Here is a 26,981-nt window from a genome sequence, read left to right as displayed (position 1 = left end):
CCAGGGTTTGCGGGTTCAGATCCTGGGCATGGACCCACATACTGCTCATCAAGCCATGCTGTGGAGGCGTCCCACATACAAAACAGAAGAAGATTGGCACAGATCTTACCTCAGGGCCAATCTTCCTCACCAAAAAATAAAAAAATTGCACAACTATAAGCAGAAGTATTTTCTTAAACTTATTCTTTTTTCAAAAGACAACAAATTGAGGTAAAGAGCATATTATTTACATAAAAGCAATATCCTACAGCCACCTCTACACACTCCCCGCCCAACACCCAGGAAAAAAGATATTAAATGTCTGTTTGAAATGTGTCAGTTGAGACATTAATGTAATTCAGTATAAAGAGAAAGTGGTTTACTTTCATTTTGCACATGACACCTCGTCCACCCTCTCACTATTCTCCTTCTGGCCTCTCAATCTGCTGCATCTCAGTCTGCTCTGCCAGCTACTCCTACTCCCCCCAGGCTTGAAACCCTGGAGCTCCTCAGGGTTCAGTCCTGGGTCCTCCTCAGTACTGACTCTTCCCCACTGAGGGGACTCAGCCTACACCATGATTTGCATATCAGCTATAGGCCAATGACACCCAGCCTTACAGGTGGTAAGAAAAATCACCTCCTGGCAGGCCAGGAGCCTAAGCAAATTTGGCAATCTTGAGGAATTCGCCAAAATTTATACGAATTGCAGGTGTAACATGATGTAGAGTTTCTTGGGCTTGGTTTCCAGACTTCAGAAGAGCAAGTAATAGATATACTTCTTTTTCTTAAAAACCGTTTATTTTGAAATGATTATAGGCTCAAAGGAAATTGCAAAAGTAGTACAATGAGTCCCATGAACCCTTCCACTCAACAGCCCCCCAACCCTCCAACATATTATAGCTGTAGCACCATAGCAAATCCAGGGTGATTAGCATAACACTACTACTTTTGCCTGGATTCAAAAATTAAAAAAAAAAAAATCTTGCTGGGATTTTGATAGGGATTGCATTAAATCTATAGATCAATTTGGGGAGACCTGACATCTTTAATGTTTAAAGAGTTTCAAGTCCTTTAGCCACTCATTACTTCTAATTCCACCAAACAATACTCACCAGTATTAGCTGTTCTACTATATAATACCACAGTTCCTCTCTCCTCAATCCACTGCATCCTTTCCCTGCCTCCTTTAAAAAGGAAGAAGCTACTGAGTTCTCAGTAGAAAGTAACAGTAATAAACCCTTATGAGTGTTTATCTTTATAATACCATAACATTCTCGAGTTCCTCAATATAACAACAAGGAAATGGTCTAGATATCAGCAGCTAGTCATTAACTCTTCAGTAAGCATCTTTTCACCTCTACAAGAGGACTATTTTTTTTAATAAAAAGTTCCAAGTTGCTCTAACCTCAATAATAAAACATGTTGTTTTGAAATCTAAACTCAAAAAGCTTACGGAGGAGCAAGCAGAGAAAATAAATCTTCTGACACCTAGTTTAACGCTTTTTCACTATACAATGTTACTAGAAAACAGTTATTTATCAGATCAGTTTGCAAATCAATTTTATAGCTATCCAAAATCAATCTCTTTTATTAATATTTCCATATCTCCATTTCTATCTCTTCCATCTTATTTTCACTTAACATCTCATTTGCAAAGAGGTAATATGACACTTTACCATTGTTTTTTAAAAATATATTCCTAGAAATTTCAAAGGACACTGCATATGTTATTGATTGAAACGTCACAAGGTGCTGAACACTTGGAAGCTGTGCACATATGATTTGATTATTCCTATCATTTGCTACTTTCCATTGCTCATCTATTTCTTGATAAAACCATGCATAAGTGGAGACAAAATTTTCTTGTGAAAGTTTTTATGCTGTTAGTAGAGGACCAATAATGTATTTCGTATGTTTGGAAATAAGTTTATTTAAAAAGAACACAAGCAGGGAAAAAGTATTTCCCTCCTTAAACACATCCAGTCTCCACTACTCCCTTTTTGTATTCTCTAATTCCCCGATTTGGAGTTCATAATTATAAAACATTCTGAAACTTGACAAAACATGAAACTCTATGACATGTAGGTTACCATAAAACCAACTCACTTAACACACTACTTTAATCAAACACTTCATTAACTAAAATTAATGGTAGCTTCTCGGCTACCAAGATATGCTGTAAAGTCTACAGTATGGTATTCAAGAGCTTCCACAGTAAGGACCAAAATCTGTCTTTACAAAGTTCTCTCTTACTCAACTCAACGTGATCTCTCATCTCTGGCCAAACTGGTCTGCTGCCCATTCTCCAGAACTGCCATCTGCTTGCTTAGGAGCTTTTCTCCTACCATTGCCTTGTTCTAGAACACCTTCCTCTCTGCCTAGGTATAGGCATTCTCATTCTTCAAAGCCCAACCCTTAAAGGCTTCTCTTATGAGCAATATGATGTTGCACAAAGAGCATAAATTCTGCTATCAGCCTGACTTAGATTTTAATCTAGGTTATGCTACTGACTGACTCATGTCTCTGAGGCTGGGTTTCCTCATCTGTAAAACGGGACAACATCCATTTTAGAGGACATTCAAACCATAGAATTAGTGTTCGAATTAGAATAATATAGGTAAAGTCCAGAGCACATAGTAAGAGTTCAGTAACTATTAGAAATGACCATTAGAATTAAGCTCATTACTCATTTCTATGAGCTCACTGTAATTTGCTTACATGATTCATTTAGCAATTCACAATCTCTCACATGATTCAAAATGGACTCATTTCATCTCTTAGACTTTTGCCCTAAATGATGATTCAACTTGTATTTCTTTAATTTTTATTTATGTCTCCTGTTTTGTGTCCTCAAACAGACTGGAAGCTTCTTAAAAGTCGGAACTAGGGACTAGCCCAGTGGCATAGCGGTTAAGTTCATGTGCTCCACTTCAGCAGCCTGGGGTTCATGGGTTTGGATCCCAGGCACAGACCTACGCACTGCTCATCAAGTCATGCTGTGGCAGCAACCCACATACAAAATAGAGGAAGACTGGCACAGATGTTAGCTTAAGGACAATCTTCCTCAAGCAAAAAGAAGAAGATTGGCAACAGATGTTCACTCAGGGCCAATCATCTTCATCAAAGAAAAAAAAAGTCAGGACTATGTGCTATACTTATTTAAAATTTCACATAGTTTAGCACAGTCCTATTTACAAAAGAGGACTCAATAAATATTTCGTCAGTGAAGCATTTGCTGAAAATAGTCTATCCAGAAAATGGGAATCACATTTTAAGAAGTGCATTGACACACCAGAAGCAGTCCACCGAAGGGTAAAGGGAGAGACAAGGAGGGAGGGAGAAGAGGCATGGAAGTGGGCACAGGGTAAGAGTGTGTGTATAAGACAGTTGGAGAGAGAAGGCGTATGTAAATGATGATAACAAAGAAACTATAGATGTTCAGATGTTTAACCTAAAGAAAAGACAACTTCAGAAGGCATGATAACTGTAAGATAAACTAGATTATTATACATGTCTCTGAAGGCAAAATTCTAGGACCAACAATTAGGAGAAAAAGAAATTCAGCTTAACATAGACTAAAATTCTATAATATCAGAGCTGTTCAACAATGGAATAAATAGGATTCATTTAAGATTAAGTACCTTGTAAAATTAGAGGTACTTAAGCAGAGCTCAGGGTTGAAATGGTTTTCAATCCACATGTCAGTATCAGAAAGACAGTTGTTACCTATACTGCTGTGTTGAGAAGAATCATAAGACAGCATATATAGTCAGTGGGAAAGGGTCTTGTGATCAGTTAAGAATCTTTGTCACAAGCCTGGCAGAACGGAGGGTAACACAAAAACCTTACATTCACTATCTCCAATCTATATGAATTATTTTCAGAAGCAATCATTCCTTGTCGAGAATTTAGACATGAACGGGGAAAAGTTTCTCTAAACTCCATGAGTCTAAGGCTAACATTGTCTAAATGTTCAATTAAATGAAATTTTTAAAGTATTTGTAAATGATGGTCCTCAGCTAGGACCTGGGGTTACTGTTTGAGTAAAAAAAAAAAGTGCTTTGGTTTCTCATCCTGTAATTCATTCTTGAGATCACAGTACCATCTTAAAAACTGAATTGTGCTTTACTATTTTCAAAGGATGTTCACGTTTTTATTTTCAATAAAATTTGTGACTATCAGATATCAACAGAGAAAAGCATATGAATAGGCAAGAGCTAAACTGAGATCTGATAGATACAACATTTTTAACCAAAATATTCTTTCTTTAATAATGTCCTAGAACTTCATTACTAATGAAATCAATCAGCATAAGATACCCACATCTTAAAAAAACAAACACTGAAACAGAAACTATCTCATCTTCCCACATTTCTGTTCTTCAGAGATTACTGTCATCATCCACAACTTAAAAGAAAGAGTCACTGCCGTCTTAGAGCAGAAGTTCTGCAAGTGTGTTCAGTGGACCAGCAGCAGCATCACCTGGGAAGGTATTAGCAATACCAATTCCCCAGCCCCACCCAACCTACCAAATCAGAAACTTGGACCCAACAATCTGGGTTTTAATAAGCCCTCCACGTGATTCTCAAGCATGCTAAAGTTTTCAAACCACTGTCTTAGAAAACGGTCCAGTTTCTTTCCACCATAGCTGTATCCCTTTACCGGCTTCTCCTTAGCATCTCTTTACTCTTTCTCACATTTTACACAACTCAAAGATTTTCTCGTTTGAAAGATTAATTCACCAGTAACTTTGTGACTTCCTATCTTCTTTCCTTTTAAAATGTGAGACTGCCTGTTTAAACCATCCAATACATTAAAAAATTTTTATTATACATAAATTATTATCAGCTGTTTACACAGAAAGAGGTTTTTTAACATGTGTCAACAGGTATAAGAACAATCCTGCACAAAAATCATTTGGTAAATAGGCCCACTTTTTTCTTTTCATTCCATCTTAAACTATATACATTATCATACACATGTGTAGGGAGAATTTTAAATAAACCATTGCACTTGTCAATCAGTTCACAAAGAAGAAATTATTCCACAGCCATCAAAATTATTACTTTCCTACAAAAACATCTCTTTGAACATTTATACACTCCGCCCCCTCACTGAGTCTTACTCACCTGTGTACATAATGCAGCTGATGCACTGAATCAATTGCTATCACCATCTCAGCCAAGTAGAATCGAGCCATATCTTCAGGCAATCTATCTTCAAATTTGCTGAGCAGAGTAAGCAAATCCCCACCAACATAATAATCCATAACCAGGTACTGGGAATGAAAAAAATAAAATGTACTCAATAAATAATAAGGTGAAAAATTAATATATTTAATGTAACTCAAGGTCAAATAGCACTGGATCAAACACTTGTGTTGTTAATTAACAAGAAGCTGTGTAAGATGATCATCAGTAGTCATTACAAGAGTTGTAAATTTCATAAAACAGTAAAATAAAATTTTCAAAAATTGGGGCCGGGAACATAGGACTATCATTGTTTTGCTGTTGCAGCTTACAAAGTAACAACATGGAAAAGCAACACCGTCATCATCACCTACAACAGCAGACTACAGTTTTACCAACATCTCACAGAAGGATGAACATTTTAATTCTCCAAAAAGGCTTTTAAAAACTCAGAATAAAACACAGTTCTTTATGCTGAATAAATTCATCTTCACTGTCACTACATTTTCCTTATTTCATCTTGGACCAGTAACAACTTTATTATAACCAGCACTTGGAAACCACTATATACATGTTTCTCTTCCCATTTCTGACAGTGTACAAATATCAGAATGGACTTTTCGTAGGTATATATAAACAGAAGACAACTAATTTTAGATACAGACTCTGATGGGTATGTGTGTGCATTGTGATTTATAATAAGAGATACATATATTTTGGCACAGAGCTCCTAAAAATCCTTGGAATTTCCTAAGTGATGGATAAGGGTGTCTTTCGGTATTGATAACAAGCCCCTTTCAACCACACCTGAGTTTATGTTAATGAGATGACTTTTGGAAAGTCCTAACCTAAGGCTGGGAACTGGTTGCCAGGAGAACACCAAGCTTAGAAGGCTGGAACTTTCAGTCCCATCTCCCTACCTCCCACCCCCAAACTCCAAGGAAGGGAAAGGGGTGGAGGGGTTGAATCAATCATCAATTAATAATGATTTAATTGACCATGCCTATGTAATTAAGCCTTCATAAAAAACCCAAAGGGATGGGGTTCAGAGAGCTCCCAGGGTTGCAAACAAAGGGAGATGCTGGGAGAGCAGCACGCTCTCAGAGGAGGCATGAAGCTCCCCACCCCTTTCCTCATACCTTGCCCTCTGCATCTCGTTCATTGGGCTGTTCCTGAGTTCTATGAGCTGCTCTAGCAAATTAATCAAACCGAGGAGGGGTTTGCGAGAATCTCCAATCTTGGTCAGAAGCACAAGGAACAGCCTGGACTTGTGACTTGACTAGGGAGGGGTGGGCAGTCCTGTAGAACTTGACCCCTTAACCTGTGGGATCTGACACTATCTCCATGTAGACAGTTACAGAATTGCGTTAAACTGTAGGACACCCTGCTGGTGCCGCAGAAATGCTTGGTGTGTGGAACACCCATCATAAGAAAAGACAATATACGCCAAAATGCTGACAGGGATTATCTCCGGGTTCTTAGATTACAGACGACGTCACAGCTTTCTGCTGTGTTCTACACTGCTTTATAAACATGTACTACATATACAGGTGTATGTTATATTATTTTATTTTATTTTTTAAGGTGAAGGAAACCTAGACATAGTAGAAAGATGGGCTTTATGGTCAGAGAGACCTGTATGCAAATCCTTACTCTGGGTTATATGTAGCTTCTGAAAAATTATTTAATCTCTTTGATACTATATTTTCTCAACTACAATAATGATACTTTCTCCACATTGTAGTACTTAGCATGAAGGCTAGTAAATAGAAGATATTTAAATGTCAGTTATAATGCCTAGAAGTTATGATTTTATTACTGAATGAGATATTATTTCAGAGATATCACCAAATTAGCACTAAGATTTAGAGTCTCGAGAAGATCCACATTCTTATTACTACACTCTAAAATTATAAGTCCAGGCAATTTTTGCTTAAAAAAACACTAATTTCGGCTTTTAAATCTTTGAAAATTAGGGAAACAATATATTTCAAATCCTGGTCTATGGTTTATTTGCTATATTTACTAGGCCTAACGTTTAGCAGACTCTATCATGAAGATTAGAACTAACCAATTTAACGTAATAAAATTTTGTTAACATAAACATGTTGCTTGAAATGGCAATGGATGTGGAGAAGAAATCCACATCTCTTACTTTAAAAAGAAGTACTCTGAGTAGCAAACATGGAAACTTTTCAAATAAAGAAAGCAAGTCTGCTGTTAAAATTGGAATCCAATATTTATACATAGAAAGTGACAGAATATAACTCATTCCTTCAACAAACATTTAGTAGGTGCTAATCAGGACTTTTGTGTACCAAATACAGATAAAAAACCCAGAAGATAGAGAGATGAAAGGTCATATGTCAAAGGCTTTCCTCCCAACCGTGTACTCTATTCCTGGCACACCCGAGTCCTAACAGTCTGAGTACACCACCTACCAGCAGCTCTAAAAAGTAATTCTCTCAACATTTCTGCCACCCATGGTCACCACTCAAGTGGTGGTCACCTTGAGTCATCATCTGTCTTCTACTTTCCTTCACATACTGCTATGTGCTTCCTCTTAATAAACCCCAAATCCCATGGATCTCTTCTCTTCCAGCCTTTCCATGTGCTTTACTGAACCTCTTCTATGGTGAATAAACTTCCTCGAGACAGAATAAAACATGATGAATACACACGTATTCCCAGTTTTCCTCTCCTGCTGCCTGCTAGACAGTCCTGGCTTTGCCTACTACGTTGTTTCCCTGCCTTGCCCTCAGAGGTAAATTAGCTGTTACGAAGACAGAATCCAGCAACTGGGAGAGCAAGGGGCAGAAAACACAGAAGAACATTCTCAAGAGAAAAGCAATGAGTTGAAAATGAACTGTACTTGCTATGGGGTTTCAGTGTTAGGGAGACAAGGTACATCAGAAAAGGCAGACAAATAATAACCTCAAGTGGGAAAAAAAGCTCTTTTTCCTCTGTAATAAATCCCAGTGCATGTCTCCAAGACCTGGAAGCCATTCTTTTATGTTTTCCCCTTTATTCACCATAACATTCTATTAAATCACCAAGGTCTTGTTGAATCTACTTCCCACTAAATTTCTGTGGAATCCACCTACTTCTATCCCTACCCACTATCACAATCCTATTCCAGGCCCCTGGCCTCCCTTAACTATATCACGACTACAGGTTTAAGGGCAAAGTAGATAGATTTCCACAATATGTTTTATTGTGTAAATAATCTTCTTGAGAATGGAAAATAGGATACAGAACACAAGAGGAACAAGTAAGTTCATTCACTAATAACACAGACATTTATCTAAGTACTTACTATGTGCTGACAGTACACTTATGCAACTGAGATACTAGAATGAATAAGACACACCTTCATGGAATTTACAATCTAATGGAGGAGAAAACACAAATTAATGGGTAATTTCAGTATAATATAATTTGACAGGGATAAGCATAGGGTATTGCTGTAGGTTCTTAATGGAAAAGAACCCAACCTTTGAATCAGGTTCATTCGTCTGAAATTTATTTTTGTACAAGGTGTGAAGACTATTTTCTTATTTATAGAGGGTCAAGTATCTAAAACAGTTAAATAGCTAAAATAAATAGTTTAATAAATAGTTTAAATAAACAATTAGTTAAATAATCCATTCTTTCCTCCAATTTAATTGAAATGCTCCCTCATTGTATTTTAAGACGATAAATACACTTGGATCTGTTTCTAGGTATTCTATTCTGCTATGGTCGTCTATTCCTATATCAATATCATATTTTTCTGATTAATTTTACAGTAAAATTTAATATGTTGTAGGATAAGTTCTTACTCATGGACTACCTTTAAAATATTACTCAATATGGCTAAGGTATCTTTAAACAAGTTTAAGGTGTCTTTAAACAAGTTTAAGACTGAGAGGTAATATTCACAAGACAAGACAAGAAGAAAAGAATCCTAACATAAAGAGATCCTACCAGTTGTTCAGAAGGGGACATCCAATCAAACAAAACTGGGCTGAGGGTATTAACAGAAGAAGAAGAAACACAATTAGCCAATTAACACATGTTCAACTTCAAGAGCAGTCAGGAAAATGAGAACCAAAGCAACAGTGAGATACCATTTTTCACCAATCAGATCAGCAAAAAGACATGACTGCTCTAGGGAGAGGGATGCGAAACAAAACTGCTCTTGGGGGGATGACATACTACGACCCCTTCAGAAAGCACCTTCACAGTATCTGTTGAAATTTTAAAAGATGTTCATACCCTTGATCTAGCATTTCTACTCTTAGGAAAATAGTCAATTAAAATAAAAGCTCTACCAAGTAAGGAATATGGGCAAGTATGTTTATGGCACAGCACTGTTGATAACTGCACCAAATCAGAAACAATACAAATGGAGATCAACAAGGAAACTTGCATGGTTCCATTCAACATATCCACTCTATGACACATTATACAGTTGCCTAAAAGAATAAATATATGCCCAGGAGATAGTTTAAGGGACAAAAGTAAGCTGCAGAGTAATATATATTTTGTGATCCCATTTTTATAAAAAAGAAAGAAAACATACATACATACAGAAACATACAATTATATAAAGCATGAAAAAAAAAGAAAGGATACAGCAAACTTAACGTTAGTTACCTCAGGAGGGTGAAATGAGAGACGAAGGTAAGGACCACTAACTTTTCAGGTATCTAGACCTCTGATCGTAGAGGGAAAAGTCTAGTCAAATTGAAGTCGACCAATGGAATAAAGTTCTACAAAGGGCCAGAGGTGACGAAGTCAAAGGCAAAGGTTGGAAACCCTAAAGATAAAGCTACACCTCCTCCCCACTGAGAGAAAAGATACAAAGGACAAATATGGCTAATTTGATATCCATACAGGGGTAGGGGGCATGAAAGGAATGCTGAGGCCAGGGAGTGGAAAGTTAGGAAACCTCACGCTTGAGTAACCAATGGGTGTATTTTCTCCATAAAGTAGGTGCTACAGAATGAGGGTGAAGGAAAATTTATATAATGTCCCTATACTGGAGATAAGGATCAAACTGTTATTCCTGCTTTATGGTTATGTAATCACAGGCAAAAGAAGTCAAACAATTTGCCAAAACATGCATTAGATAGTGGGAGATCCAGAACTCAGGGTTCTTGATCCTAAGATCAGTTTCTGTTTTACTCAAAACAGTCAGTGTTCAATAAAAAAGCTGACTACATCCATGACAGAAAGAGCATGTGCTGAGCACCAGAATAATAAAAGAGAAATTAAAGATACAGACCCAGTCTTTAGCAATCTTTTACCCCTCCAAAATAAAGAAACATGGTATTTGCTGTTAGTGCTGTGGAGTGGATTCTGACTCCCAGCGACCTCGTGGACTGCAGAGCAGGACCCTGCCCATCTTTTTGTGCCATCCTCTCACCTTCCAGGGCTCTATCAGACATGCTCCACCGCTATTCGTGGCCAATTTTTTAGGAAGTGGATGACCAAGTCCTTCCTAGTCTGTCTTAGCCTTGGAAGCTCCACTGAAACCATGGGTGACCCTGCTGGTATTTGAAATCCCAGTGGCACAGCTTTCAGCAACACGCAGCGGCCACAGTGTGACAACCAACAGACGAGTGGTGTGGTTCCCTGACAGGGACATGAACCCAGGCCTTCCCAGGCAGTGAGAGCCCTGAATCTTAACCACAAGACCACCAAGGCTGGATGTGTTTAATTTACTTTTACAAATTTTGCTGACAAATCTATGCAGATTGTATTTGCATTGAAACAGTCATCCCCTAAAATTTTATGTAAGTATGGTAAATTCAAGCCAAATATCATTCCAATTCAATTTAACAATGGAGCAACTAACATGTGCAAAGCTCTATGTTAGGACTTTTAAACAATTCTGACTACAACTCACAGTAATAAATATGGTTTATATGATGATTCAGTACATATTATAAAAGACGTAAGTGTCGTGAAACAATGTTTACTCTTGATATTCGAACTCTATCATTTTCTCTTTTTTTTCTTTTTTGGTGAGGAAGGTTGGCCCTCAACTAACATCTGTTGCCAATCCTCCTCTTTTTGCTTGAGGAAGATTGTCCCTGAGCTAACATCTGTGCCAACCTTCCCCTCTTTTTTACATGTGGGACGCCGCCCGCGACAGCATGGGTTGATGAGCAGTGTGTGGGTCTGCACCAGGGATCTGAACCTGCAAACGCGGCCACTGAAGTGCAGCACGCAAACTTAACCACCATGCCACCGGGCCAGCCCCTTTCTATTCCTTTTCTTTTTCTAATGCTGGTTGTAACCCACTAAATTGATTTTATGACCCTAATGGGTCACACTCTGAAGTCTGAAAAACAGTATTATCTTCTGTAAGCGTGTAAGGGATATAAGGACAAGTAATGTAACAATGTTGTTTGAACACAATGGACATTCTTTACTGCTCAGTTACATGGATTTTGAACTATGGGCATTTCCTCTGCACTGCATCAAGTCCCAAACACTGATGCTAGAACTGGAGTTTGAGCCCAAAAGAGCCATCTGCAGCAAATGTGGGTGGGACTGGAGACCTCACTTCTTTTTGCTTCAGGAAGTAGATAAAGTAGCTTGATATTACTTTAATTCAAAATTAGTTGTCAAAATGACTTCACTACAGCATAAGTTTTGCATATAAGTGCTATTTTGCCTTGTAATTTTAGGTTAAATTTATTTTAAAAACATATCAACTCTAAGGAAAAGCTAACTTCCAAAGCTATTCAGTATTTCATAGTAATGGGTGAGGGCAGGGTTTTTTTGTTCAGAAATATTTCAATCTTGGCCATTTGTTCAAACTATCCCAATAAAATGTTACCACTGCAAAACCACTGACTGGCTGTATGGCACAGCAAGTCAGGATATTCAGCTTTGATTTCTGACAAAAGTTCATGGAAATGATAACAGCTGTTCCCACGAGACTGAATGAAGTTCAATGTTGATACTACTGGTTCAATCACACAAGATATTCAAATATTTGCTGCAAACAACCAGCTGATTAATAAGGCAATGAATATCCACAGGCTTTAAGCACCTAATATTTTCACATATTTGTAAAGCTGTCCAACTAAGCCTTTTCCTGCTACACACACATTTTACCACTTTCAACTGAAATATATCTTAGCAGATTCGAATTCAGGTTGTGCCAAATTGGTGTTTTCTCAACTTCTTTGAAAACACTATTGACTATATTTATTCCATGCAAACTATTCATAGAGGCTAATTCCTCACTTACTTCAAACTCAGCATGGATTCCTCAAATGACAACAACTGAGTAGAATCAGTAACATCTTTCAACTCAAGAGCCAAAGAAAACCACTCAAAATCATTTCCGTGGTTTTATAATCAACCACTGATGCCGCTCCCAAAGTCCTCAATTCTTTGAGCAACTGTTTTCACCAAAAGGCTAACAGTCTTAGACAAGTTTGTTTTCTGTGGACACATTTCTTTGGCTGCTGCATTCAAACATGATTTAATTAACTCAATGTTGGTAAACTGCTTTTCTTGCTTGGCTAACAAATGAGCCACTCAGGAACTTACAACTGTTGTGGCCTCTTTTCATTTTTTATTTTTGTGAAGAAATTCTGCCGTGATAAGATACTCTGTCTTAGATTTTCCAACCTTTCTGACTGCTGCTTTCCTGTGAGTTGGGAATGTTGTCAGGAGAGCTCAGTTTGGCCAGTGTAGATGTGCCTTGTATTCTATCAGTACCTTTCTACTGATAATAGTTGCATAACAAACACTGTGTTGTCACTTAATTCGCTAACAAAATAACCCACACTCTACTTTACCTTAAAAGTATGATATTTGACATTTACTTTTCTCTTCTTCTCTTATATTGATATGATGCAAAGGCACTATTAATAACAATAATAGTGAAATGTCATGGTACAGCAATATGTATAGTGCTTGAAATGCTATCAAGTTATAAATGTCACTGCAATTTGTAGTGTGCTGAGCAGCAGTGCAAAGGGATGAGAGTAACAGACACAGCATGCTACCCTCTGTCACTTGCCAGTCTCCGTCACTACTAGTCAACTCTGCCACTGTAGCACAAAAGCAATCACAGACAACACATAAATCAATGGGCATGGCTGGGTTCCAATAAAACTTTATGGACACTGAAATTTGAATTTTATGTAATAAAATGTCACATGTCACAAAATAACTTCTTCTGATTTTTTTTCCACTATTTAAAAATGTAGAAACAATTCTTAGCTTGCAGGCTGTACAAAAAAAGGTGGTGGGCCAGATTTGAGCTGCAGGCCGTAGTTTGCCGAAATCTGATTACAAGATAAGAACTCCAAGATCCGTAGTTATTCACCCTCAGAAGCACTAGACTTACATATCTAACCCATTAAATGGATCACATGACAATTCAAACCCAACATATATCAAATTAAACTAATCACTTCCCCTTCACTCTAAATTTTCTCTTCCTCCAATTTTCCCCAACTCATCTCTCTCCTCTAATAACATCCACTCAAACACAGCAAGTAGGGATTATTTTCCTTCCTAAACAGTACCTGAAACCATCCCCCCACCTTCATCCCTGCCAGGACACGATCACTTTTACGCAAGCCCTCAGCACCTGTCACCTGAATATTTAAGCCTCCTGACTAGTCTCCTGGCCTCTCATTCTGTGCCCTGAAATCCATGGTTCACGCTGCAGCCAGGATGCTCTATGTAAAATGTAAAACTGATCACCGTACTCGCCTTAAAACCCTTCTGGAAATGAGAATAAAATCTGAACTCCTCCGCACGGTCCACGCTCTGGAAGCCTCACTTTACCCCTCTCTCCCCTCGTTACTGAATCCCACTCGCCTTCCTCTCATCCCTCAGACAACCCTAGTCCTTTCCTGCCACGTTCAAACTTCGCTCTGCGAGACTCCTGAGGAATCGTGAGGGAAGGCGGAGGAAGCCCAGAGATCAAGCAGGGCAGTTCCATTTCTATACGCCTAGGCTTTCAGATAAACTATCACTTAAAAAACACAAATACAAGAGTTCCACAACCAAAAAAAGCTTGTTTTTAAAAAACATGTTGTGAAAGTCTAATTTCCTTACTATAACACGTAAGGTGCCACATGATGTGACTCTCATCTCTCCTCCCTCATCCCCAAGCCTCTTTTTCCATCCTTCATCGATACGAATCTAACAAGCTGCTTCACGTCTCCGTGCTTTCCTCACCGAGCCCTCTCCGCCTCTTCTCCCTTGGTTTAGCTAATGTATATTTGTCTTAAAAGACAGTTCTCATTGACTGCATACTTTTGAATAACTGTTGTATTTTCTTCATCTGAAATAATCCGAAAATACTACTTACTTGATTTTGGATTTTACTGTCTAACTCCCCTTATGAGAATTAAGAACAATAAGAAAAGAGATTCTTTGTCTTATTCACTACCGAATCTCCAGAATCTAGAGAACAGTGCTGAGCATACAGCACATGGCCAATAAATATTTACCAAATGAATAAAAAAATGTTTATTAATTTTTATATCCCAGTACATAGTGTAGTGCCTGGCACATAGCAGGAACTCAACACACGCTAAAAAATAAACTTTGAAATAAAAATTGGGGTCAGAAAACAAAGAGCCTTGAATAGCAGGCCAAGGAGTTGTACACTTAACTGTGGTCAATTTCACCTTATTTTCCTATTCACTTGTTCATCTCTTCAATCTCCCACTCACAGTGCTTCTAATGTTTTGACTTTCCTCTAAGTTCTTTCCCAACTTATTTTGTCAAGTAGCTCATGATGTCAAGTAGTTCATGATGTCAAGATAAAATTAGATATGGCCTAGATTTTAAATGTGGCTCTACTTAAAGTAGCACATGGCCACTTTGAAAAATATGTAAAATTTCAAATAGTAACAGGATACTACAAATAAAATATATTGGGAAAACCATGCAAAGAAAAAATCCTAAGCTTCTATAGAAGTTAAATCTTTTGGACTTGGTTTTCACTTGCTTATTAAAAAGCATAAAAAGTATCAATGGAAAGGTACTGAATTATCCAGGAAAAAAATCACATATCAAATAAACATCTTATACTCCAAACTTCAGTGGTTTTCTACATAACATCTACATTTAAACATTCTTAAAAGAAAATAATGTTAAATTCTGCCAACAAAAAATTAATAAGAATACAGTAACAAAATAAAATGATTCTTACTAAGTTATTGTCATCCTGGAAAGCATAATGCAAAGTTGTAATCCATTTATTGTCTCCATTCACTAAAACATCCCTTTCTTCACGAAAACATGCTGTCTGAAAAGGAAAAAAAATGTTTTAGATAGAGAACATAATGTAAAACTAGGAAATATATTATGAAAACAATGAGTTAATAATGTTTATTCTATTTTCTGTTCTGGAAAAGGAAAACATCCAATATTATACAACTTTGCAACAAGTCAAGTTTCAAAGCATCCTGAGAAATTGGACAACTGGAATAGCACATTTAAAAAACATTTTATATTAAAAATTCCAGTACAGTTTAAGAAAATCTGAAAACCACACAGAATTATATAATTAACAACTATGGTCCAACCTACCATCCAGACAACATAAACATCAATGTTTTGCCGTATTCAGTTCTGTTCTTCTTATTTTTTAAGGAAATAAGATACAAGTTGCAGCCCTCCTACTCCTACACCATTCTCCTCCATCCTCCCCTGATACAATGAAGAATCTGAAGCTAGTGTACACTCCTCCCATCATGTGCTTTGATCACACATGTATGTGTCCAAAAACAATAGAACTGTTTTGAAAATTTACATGAATGGTATAATTTTATCCTTTTGCAACTTGATTACTTTTTACTCAAAAATAGCTCTCTTCCTTTTAACTGCTATGGTATTCCATTGTTTGAATACACCAGAATTTATTAATGTAACCCCCTAATCATGAAAACATAGATAATTCACAATTTTGTGTTATTACAACGTTGCAATGAATACATTTGTTCAAATGTACAAGAGTTTCTCTAGGATATACACTTAGAAGTAGAAATGCTAGATATACACATTTTCAACTTTCCCAGAGACAGCCAATTTTCCTTTTTGCCCACATCCTCAACTACACTTAGCATTATTAGACTTTTAAGCGTTTGTCAATATGATGGATGTGAAATAATATCTCATTGTTCTTTTACTTAACATTTTTCTAATTACAGGTGCAGATAAATAGCTTTATATACACTTATTGGGCATCTGAGCTTTCTCTTTGAATAGTTTACTCCCTTTGCCCATTTTTTCTAAATGTCGTTTTCTTACTGATTTGTATAAGTTTTCATTTATTCTGAGAATATATTACCACCATTATAAAGCTATATCTTGGAGAACCTTAGAAATGAGTGGCCAAAAATAAAAAAGAATTTTATATGATACATTATAATTGTATAATACATCATCTTTAAATTTTGAATTTAAAAAACTTCACTATGAGAAAAGGGAACCCTCATACACTGCTGGTGGGAATGCAAACTGGTGCAGCCACTATGGAAAACAGTATGGAGATTCCTCAAAAATCAAAAAAATAGAAATACCATACAACCCAGTTATCCCACTACTGGGTATCTACCCAAACAACTTGAAATCAACAATCCAAAGTAACATATGTACATCTATGTTCACTGCAGCACTATTCACAATAGCCAAGACATGGAAGCAATCCTAGTGCCCAGTGACTGATGATTGGATAAAGAAGATGTGGTGAGTGTGTGTGTGTGTATATACATATATATACATACATGCAATGGAATACTACTCAACCAGAAAAAAAGACAAAATCATCCCATTTGCAACAACATAGATGGACCTGAAAGGTATTAAACTAAGCCAAATAAGTCAGACTGAGAAAGACAAACACCATATGATTTCACTCATACGAGGAAGACAAACTAACACATAGACAAAGAAAACAGTTCAGTGGTTACCAGGGGAAGAGGGGTGAGGGGTGGGCACAGGGGGTGAAGGGGAGCACATATATAGTGACGGACAAGACGTAATGCACAACTGAAATTTCACAATGATGTAAACTACTATGAACTCAATAAAAAAAAAAGAAAAAAAAACACAAAAAACGAAAAAACTCCACTATGCCAGAAAGTTCAAAAAGAACTGAAAGGTAAAGCAGAAACTGCAAGTCTCCCTCAGTCATGCCCCTATACTTGCACTGTGCACTTCTTGTGTTCAGAGGTTGCCACCACTAACTGGTTGTTGAGTTACACTCTCGTGAAATTGCTGTGTACACGTAACCACACACACATCCTATATATTCACATAGTACCCCATCTCCCTATCTTTTCTTGTCTTTATACAAATGAGATCACAGTGCTCTGTAGGATGCTTTTTTCAAGTAACAATATACCTGAACAGCTTTCCATACCAGTACATGGAGACCTACCTAATTTTCTTAATGGCTGTACCATATTCCATATACACTGAAAAATCACCAGACAGTATTCTGTACATGGTAGGTGCTTAGTAATTTATTTACAAGGAAAATTCAATAGCTTATGCACACAAAAAATTAACATTGTTATACAATTACCCTAATTTTTTCCCATGTATTTCCATCAATTTTATTTGATATAATAGAATTTCCAAAGCCATGCATTAAATAGCATCACCAGAGAAAATACTGAAAACAATTAAAGCTTAAACCAAACGAATGGGCAATTTTACCTGTCAATTAGATTATAAAAATCTACAACATGCTTTGGTTCACTTTAGGGGGAAAACAGAATCATTTGACATACTCACCACTAAGTTCTGTTTTAGAATTTTTTTTTTCGTCCTCATTTCTTTTTTTAAAGATTTTATTTTTTTCCTTTTTCTCCCCAAAGCCCCCCGGTACATAGTTATATATTCTTCGTTGTAGGTCCCTCTAGTTGTGGCATGTGGGACGCTGCCTCAGTGTGGTTTGATGAGCAGTGCCATGTCCGCGCCCAGGATTAGAACCAACAAAACACTGGGCCACCTGCAGCGGAGCGCACGAACTTAACCACTCGGCCACGGGGCCAGCCCCTCTGTTTTAGAATTTAACTGACCTGAGGTTATAGTTTGCTGCTGACATTTTAGAGAGGTTGTGAGGCTGTCAGAGCCCAGGAGACTCTTCTCCTGGCTTTATCTTACTATGACAGCTGTTTGGAATTTTATAGACATTCTGCTGGAATCTAATAAACATTTGATTAATGACTCCAAACTAAATAAAGCTCCAAAGACTTTTTGTCAACAGAACAGATTAAATTTTAAGTAGATTCTAATCTATGTTAAACTGTTTAGTGAAAAATTAATTTTTAAAAGTAAAAAATATAAAATAAACTGTTTATGACATAAAACGTCAAACATATATAACAGCCCCCTCCCCCCACGTACCCATCAACCAACTTCACCAATTATTTTATTGTTCAATCTTGTTTCATCTACACCCTCACCTGCTTACCACCACCCTCCTTCCACACATATATATGCTCACACACGTGTGTACACACACACATACAGGATTTGTGTGTGTGTGTATGAGGAAGATTGCCCCTGAGCTAACATCTGTGCCAATCTTCCTCTATTTTATGTGGGATGCCACCACAGCATGGCTTGACAATCAGTGCTAGGTCCGTGCCCAGGGTTCTGGGCCTACGAACCCCAGGCTGCCAAAGCAGTGCCCATGCACTTAACCACTATGCCACCAGTTGGCTCCATACACACATGCTTTTTTTAAAGCAAATCCCAGACATCAAAAGATTTTATCTGTAAATATTTAGATATTAAATTGTCTCTATTAATGCCCCATATAAGGAGTTTAGATGTGAAGTGCAGTCTCTTTTTTTGCTTCACTATGTCACACTGTCCTCAGTTGGTTGTCACAATTCGGGGGAGCGATGTTAATGGCATCTACCGGGAAGAGGCCAGGGATGCTGCCACACATACTACAAAGCACAGGAAAGCCCCAAAAGGAATTATCTGGACCCAAATGTCACTAGTGCCACTGCTGAGACCTTGTTCTAGATTAATATTAACCAAACCACGATGCATGTGTACCATCGGGTTCATAAAGTTGTGCCAAGGATTCAACATGGTTAAAGGCTATAATAATAGCTACTTCAATTACCTTTTTTAAGAAAACTAAAGATTTTTTAGAGTATCCGCCTTTAAAAATAGAATATTTGACTCTAAAAACACAATAAACATGTACGAGGGGGTTACTGGATACCATATAGCTTCTTCAGATTCTGTCACTCACACTCGACTCAACCAAACATTCTGCTTGACATAGCGATGGCTGTGACTGTTATACAGTTGTACATTTTTCATATTCAGTCACATATTGCTTAAATTTTATCCTTAATGGGCTATTGCTCAAAGAGAAAGAGCAACAGTACACCCATGTTAAAACAGAGGTTAATAAGGACCATATATAAATGATAACAATTCTGCAAGCTGTGATATGAATCTCCTCCCCAGATCCATAGGCACATTCATCAGATCGACATTCTTATACAGCACATCAAAACTGCCTGAACACTTGGAAATTAGGTATTAAAATGAGAAAATCCACTCAGATGATATCTACTTTGGCTTTTCATTGATTAGTAATGAAGACTTCTCTCACTTATAAAGTATTAACACAGAGAAATTCCTCCAAATAATAACTGAATCATTCTAACATTTAAGTGGGAAAAGCCAAAATTTTTTATTTTTAAAAAATAGATAAACAAGCAGAATTTCAAATTGCAAAATGCAAGAATCCAAGTATCAGGTTTTATATACCAAGGCATAAATTTACTTTTAAATTTCCAGTTTAATATATATTTCATGGCCAAACATGAGATCTATCATTTTTAAAATTTATTTGTCAAAGAAAATCATTTGATAACGTCAACAAGTATGTGAGAAAACATACACATTTACATACTATGAGTGCAAAGATATACTGATCCAACTTTTTTAGAAGACAATTTGGCAACAGCTATCAAAGTTTAAATGTATACTCGCCCCTCCTCCCCAACCGGAGTTCCACTTTCAAGAAGTTTAATCTGGGGAGTAGGTAAATTCTAGAGGCAGCACAATGCGAAAATCCCTTAGTATAAAAACCATCCTTAATACTGCTTCAAGCTCAGTGTACACAAACAGGAGTGTCTCAGGGTAGCCAAAAGCAACAGCTTTGATTAGCAGCATTTCACAGTCCCTTTCATTTTTATTCTACATTACATACACTTCTTAGGTGGCATGACTAGTCCTGATGCACCATTTTCTCTCATTTTGAAATTTCTCTTTGCCAATCACACGTATTTAGATTCAGTGAAATAAGTAAATATATTGACAGCTTGAGTCCACCTCACTAAAGTTCACACTTTGGATAAACTTGAAAAGTACTCCAAAAAACCTGTATAAAGATTTTTACCACAGAATAGTTCAAAGTAGTAAAAATGGGGAAACAATCTAAATGATCATCAGCGTTTTTTTAAAAAACCATCTTACTAAAAAAAAAGCCATTCAGTATAATGAAGCTAATAAAAAGAATGAGATAAATGCATAAATATGGAAATGGAAAAATCTAATATATATTATTTAATGATAAAGGCAATGTGAAAAATAAGTCTTTTGACATGATTCCATTATAGTAAAATTTTCTATTAAAGATAAATAAGAAACTCTTAATAATGATTACTTTGGACAGAAAGACTGGATATCTTCTTTCTCAGAGTCTTCTTGTGTTGGTTTTATATATAATGTCCAGGGTCTTTAGTGTACTTAATGGGAGCGATAGGAAGAAGTACATCTATTTCATCTTGCCCCAGATACAATCTATTAATGCTTTTTAATTCAACAAAATAATATTTATTTTTCAATTATTCCTTGTTTTATCTTCAATTTTGCCACTTCTTCCAATCAGTAATGAAAACTAACCCAGTTATCTTTCCTTTTCACAATTCTTCCCCAATATATCCAACTTCATAAAAAATAACTGCAAACTTTAACTCAATTTTAGAAAGTTCTAACTTTGAAACACTAAACTGACAATTATTATTCCTCCGAAACAATTAGATAATAATTACTATTTCTTAATAAAAGATATGTTGCTCCAGCTGCTGACAGTGCTGTCAGCCCCTCGGGGTTTGCCTCAGCTGCAGAAAGCCCAGTAGCCCAAGGCCATGTCCTTCTGGAGGCGGCACATACCCAATGACTGACTGGGGCAGGTGCCCAAAGGTCAGTCATTTGGCCCAAAGCGGGACAACTCCAAAAGACCACTTCTACCCTGTAGTTCCCTGCTGGATCAACTGAGGCTGGTGGACAGTTTGACTTCTCCCTGACAAATCATGTTTTCTCTCCCTTCCCTCCTACAATTGTTGTTTTCAAAAGAACTCCCTAATAAATATACTCTAAACTCATTCTTAGTGTTCACGACCTGGAAAATCCAACCAGTGACAGTAAAGCAATTCAGCCTTTGAAAAATTCAAAAATAAACACTGAATATCCTGGGCACTGGCACATATGCCAGAGTGACATAAAAGTTTCCAGATACTTTTTAAAACAGGATATTATTACACAGCAATTGCCTCTAGGAGGTAGAGAAGGGCTGGGCCTGGGTGGGGTGTAGTCAGAGTACTTTAGCTTTATCTTTAATGTGCTTTTGTTTGTTTCACAAAGAATATATTCATATTTCACTTGTGCAGTTTTTTTCAGTAGACACAGAGAAAAAAAGACTGAAAGCAAAAACTTGCCAAAAAATTATTGATTAATTCTAGATGATGGAATACAAGTGATTATTAGTTTCTTCCTTGGGTTTTATTATATTTTTCAAAGTTCCCAAAGGAAAGGAATAATGAAGTATTTACTTTCACTACCACCATATCTATCATCATGGGAACCTTTTTGCTTTTCTCTATTTGTTTGTTCCTTTTCAGGTTGCTACAAGTACCAGGAGATAAAGAAAGATTTTTTTTTTAAAGATTGGCACCTGAGCTAACAACTGTTGCCAATCTTCTTTTTCCTTTCTTTTTTTTCCTTTTCTGCTTTTTCTCCCCAAGTCCCCCCAGTACATAGTTGTATATCTGAGTTGTGGTTCCTTATAGTTGTGGCATGTGGGATGCCACCTCAGCGTGGCCTAATGAGTGGTGCCATGTCCAGGCCCAGGATCCGAACTGGCAAAACCCCAGGCCACCAAAGCAGAGTGCGGGAACTTAACCACTGGGCCATGGGGCCGGCCCCAGATTTCTAAAGGCTAATTTCTCATTATCCTCTTACGGATCTTAACTAACCTCCAAGGCTAAGACTTGGCCTACGCAGCAGTACAATCCCTCTGTACGTTAAAATACTGAAAATTTCCACACCAGTAATACTTCTGCTTCCCTGAGGCCCCTCGGTGCCCTACCCCATTCTGCCCCTCACTACTATCCAGCACAGCAGGAGACCTCCAGAAGCCCACCCCAAGCTTATATGTAATGTCAGTTCTGACCCTACCATACCAGCTATTAGATATTTTACACATCACTCCAGCAAATCTTTCCCTCAAATCTAGCACCAATATAAAAACGTTGACAATTCTTATAATACCAGATTTTACTACCATTCTTTAATAATGTATAACCAAATATAAATCCTACTGCATAATCAGCAATATAAAGAATTCTGAGACGGCATATTCAAAACTCATGCTAACTTTTGCTTAGAGCAGAATACAGATAAACAGAAAATAATATAAACAAGTTATGTCAAATTGAGAACCAATCACTACAAAATTTCTTCCTATAAAAGAAACTGGTTTCCACACATCCTTTTAACATAAATGTATAAGCCCCACAGTACAAGTGTTTCCATTTGGTTTTCAGCCAATATTAAATAAGCATTACAAATTATAACTTTTATCATAACTATATCACCATTGTGAATTGCTGGATTTGTCTCTTAGGCCTGAAAATGTAATGCATCATAGATAAAATGTAACTAAGTGATATTCAAAGATCTACTGACTCTCTGTAATTTTATAGTTCTCTAAAAGTATTTCTAAAATATTATTTAAATATTCCAATAATTAGAATCTTACCTCAGCTCTTTTCAGCATTTCCCATTTATTCAATATTTTCATGGCAAATACCTTATCTGCATTTTTTAGTTTCACCACAGCAACCTAGAAAAGGAAATACAACTTTTAAAATATGGCAAATGATATTTTTTACAGTCATCCATTTTCCTTTTTCCTCTCTGTAAAAAAATAAATACCAAAATTATCAATGATTTCCATGCAGTTCAAATTCTAAGATCCTAAATCAAATAATACTGTCAGTTGAAAAAGTTACATTAGTGAACATGTGCCAAACAAATGTATTTCTGAACATTTATCAGTTGGTAATTATATATTATATTCTCCTTTTCAAGTTTTCTGCCCTAGAATTTAAACTCATCTACTGTCACTAAGAAATTGATCAAAATGTACAACATAAAATAACTAGAGCTTATTAAATAACGCATGCCAAATTCCAACATGATGCTACAGGGAATACCAGCTGCCAAAACAAATATGTTTCGTGGGGATCAAACAATACGAAATAAACTGAATGTGATATTTTTCACACCACATAGTCCTACACACAATACCACAACCCCCAACACATGCATATGTGCACGTGCGTGTGCGCGCGCACACACACACACACACACACACACACACACCTCCCCTCCCTAAAGATCATTTAAGGCTAACAGCTCTACAAACTGTTGACTTTACACACTCCTTTCCAACAAAAAAAAGAACAGATATTTCTGTATTTTAGTTATGGATCAAAAACCTGTCAAACACAAATAAATAAGCCCCCATTCTCACCCTCAACAAACTGATTACATTCCTGTTTCTATTTTTCTCTCCAGTTTGACTAAATAATCTCTAAAAACCCTTCGAGCTTGTTGGGGATGCTACAGGACTGAGAGCGACCTACAGAAGAGGAGATAACAGGTTCAGTGACGATGTTTCCATTACCGGGGGCTGAGGAAGGGGAAGACAAATACTACCCTATTGCTCAGGAGAGAAGAAAGTACAGACAGCACATCTTCAAACAGTCCAGAGAGATATTTTCAAGGATAGAGAATAGGTTTAAATTCAAGTGTCATAATTTTTAAAATCTTAATCAAATGTATATATCAAGTGCATTTAAATAAATTTATATTTGGATCAGATTGCAATAAAAGTAATATAACCATATAATTAAAATCAGTGTATAATACTATATAAACTAGAACATTTCTTGGTAAGTGTCATAAATGGTTATAGGACTGTGATTATAGTATTTCATCAACTAAAATGGTCGGAAGAAAGAGGAAATATCTCAATTTCAAATACAATCACTTTAGTCTTTAGCTGCATCTGATCATATCTGGAGAAATGATGGGTCAGTTAAATTGCTCTCCTAGTGGGCTCGTGCTTAAATAAAAGAGTTTGTACAAGACATATAAACAACCTAAATGTCCACCGACAGATGAATGGATAAAGAAAATGTGGTGTGTGTATATGGATATATAATGGAATATTATTCATCTATAAAAAAGAAGGAGATCCCGCTTCTGCGACAACATGGATAAACCTGGAGGACATTATGCTAAGTGAAATAAGCCAGATACAGAAAGACAGTAAATGATCTCACTTATACAAGATCTAAAAAAGTCAGAATCAGAGAAACAGAGAGTAGAACGGTGGTTGCCAGGGACTGGGGAGTGGGAGAAACGAGGAGATGTTGGTCAAAGGGGACAAACTTCCAGTTACAAGATGAGTAAGTTCCAAGGATCTAATGTACAGCATGCTGACGATAGTTAATGATACTGTATTATATACCTGAATGTTGCTGAGAGTAGATCTTAGATGTTCTCACCACAAAAAATAAACCACGAAAACAGGTAATTACATGAGGTGACGGAGGTGTTAACCTTACTGTGGTAATTATTTTGTAATATATACACGTATCAAATCATCACTTTGTACACCTTAAACTTACACAATGTTATATGTCAAGTATATCTCAACAAAGCTGGGGAAAAAATAAACGGGGCTATAATTAAGAGCAAGGAAAAACTTGAGACACTAAGACCTCTGAAAGGCTAAAAACACAAATTTAGCTACTCTGTAGACTCAAATTATATGTTGCATAATTTGGAGTGCAAATGGAGGGAAGGACAGGAGCACTGAGCCAGATATGCCTACGTTTAGGACAGGGAAGACACACAGAAGGCTACCACTTAAGCCCTCTCTTATTATGACTTAGGGAAGAATGGCTGAAAGACTCCAACACTGACATCTTCCCTTCCTCAGGTCATGATGTGAGAAATCCTAGCGCTGCGTGATTCACCAATTTTCTATGCGTATGCGTATATAAGTCTGTAATGATTTACAGTAGTAGTAGTGATAGCAGTATCTACCAACACATAGGGAGTGTGTTCTAAATGCCGGGTACTCTACTAAGAGTTTTATGCAGATCTACAATCCCTTACCTGAAATTCTAAAAGCCAGAAGATTTTTACAACTCATTTGGCAGCATGTACTGACATGAGGCTAATTATAGTTTTCTAGTTTTTTAATCTCACTTAATGTAGACAAACACGCTTTGCTGCAGAAACACTAATGCCTTTGCTTATGAGGTGCTGCTGCAAATGCCAACAGGAGTGCTATATAAAATAGAGTATACGCACTAAGCTATCTTTCTAAAAGCCAAAAAATCCTGGAACCAAAACCACCTCTGGATGATGGAGCTGTGCAGCAGCAATAATCTAGCATTTACTGAACCCTCCGACACTGAGCTAGCATTTTATTGGCTATTCAGGGTGCCGGCAACAGCATGGACTCTGCAGCCAGACCTCTTGGGTTTGAACCCTGGCTCTGTCATTAGCTGTATAACTCTGGGCCAACAACCTTTCAAAGTTTCAGTGTTCTCATCGATTTAACAGAGTTAATAACAGTACTTACCTTATATAATTGTAGTAAAGATTAAAATGATTAATACAAGTATAAAGTGCTTACAACAGGGTCTGGCACTTAGTAAGAGTTCAGCAGGCGGTAGCTGTTACTGTGTCAGGCCTTGTGCGAAGCACGAGTCCAGTCTCTAAACTGGCGCTTGCTCTCCCACTAACACGTGGCTGACATTATACATCCCCGTTTCTTCAAGTTCTTTAACTATGAAATAAGCAACTTTGATCTCTTCAACTTCTAACTTCCTATAATGGTATACCCATGACACATACATATACATAGAAATATCGCTAGAAATATCCTCAATTGAAAATACATACAAATAAAAACTAAGCCACAATATTTACCACAGTGTTGTTTCCAGAAGTAAAATATTGGAAATAAGCATTCTGAAAGATGAAATTGACTAAATATATCATAAAATGACAGAAGATTATTCATATTCTCAAAAACGCTGCTAAAGAATACTATTTAATAGGGAAACGTTCACAATAAACTGTTTAAAAGAAATTTACTAAAGTTCGAATGCTGATTATTTTTCTATATATACACATAAAATATATACCTATAAATTTCTATGCCATATGTATACTGAGAAAGACAAGTACCAAAATATTACAAAATCAGGTATTTCTAGGTATACAATTTCTATTTACCATTCTACATTTTCTGTACAGAATATGCAGAATTTGAAGCATTGAATGGGATAGTGTGGAATACCACACCTCATCTTGGTCATGAAATGACCACTAATTATTGAGGTATTGTAATGTGGCTGAAAAGGGCCAAAATGAGACCCATTCAACACATTTCTGTGGTAACCAGGAATGCCATGCTGCTGCAGGATG

The 26,981-nt window shown here is 36.8% G+C and overlaps 1 protein-coding gene across 19 annotated transcripts in view; it reads right to left on the bottom strand.

The window, feature by feature from the left end:
- Nucleotides 1–26,981, bottom strand: part of CDC42BPA (CDC42 binding protein kinase alpha) — a 327,094-nt gene that overhangs the window by 191,543 nt on the left and 108,570 nt on the right. For all 19 annotated transcript variants that reach the window (XR_011535397.1, XR_011535396.1, XM_070602640.1 and 16 more), the window contains 3 exons: nt 23,227–23,310; nt 15,352–15,447; nt 5,109–5,257 (listed from right to left, as the gene is read on the bottom strand). Coding sequence is in view for 17 of the 19 variants with exons in the window: in XM_070602640.1 (XP_070458741.1) it covers nt 5,109–5,257; nt 15,352–15,447; nt 23,227–23,310 (329 nt within the window). In the remaining 2 variants the exon portion in view is untranslated. The remainder of the gene's footprint in view (nt 1–5,108; nt 5,258–15,351; nt 15,448–23,226; nt 23,311–26,981) is intronic.

The sequence above is a fragment of the Equus przewalskii genome, chromosome 31 (genome assembly GCF_037783145.1).
Source record: "Equus przewalskii isolate Varuska chromosome 31, EquPr2, whole genome shotgun sequence".
Classification (NCBI taxonomy): Eukaryota; Metazoa; Chordata; class Mammalia; order Perissodactyla; family Equidae; genus Equus; species Equus przewalskii.
Note: the sequence above shows the minus strand (reverse complement) of the source record. Positions and strands in the feature narration are given on the sequence as shown.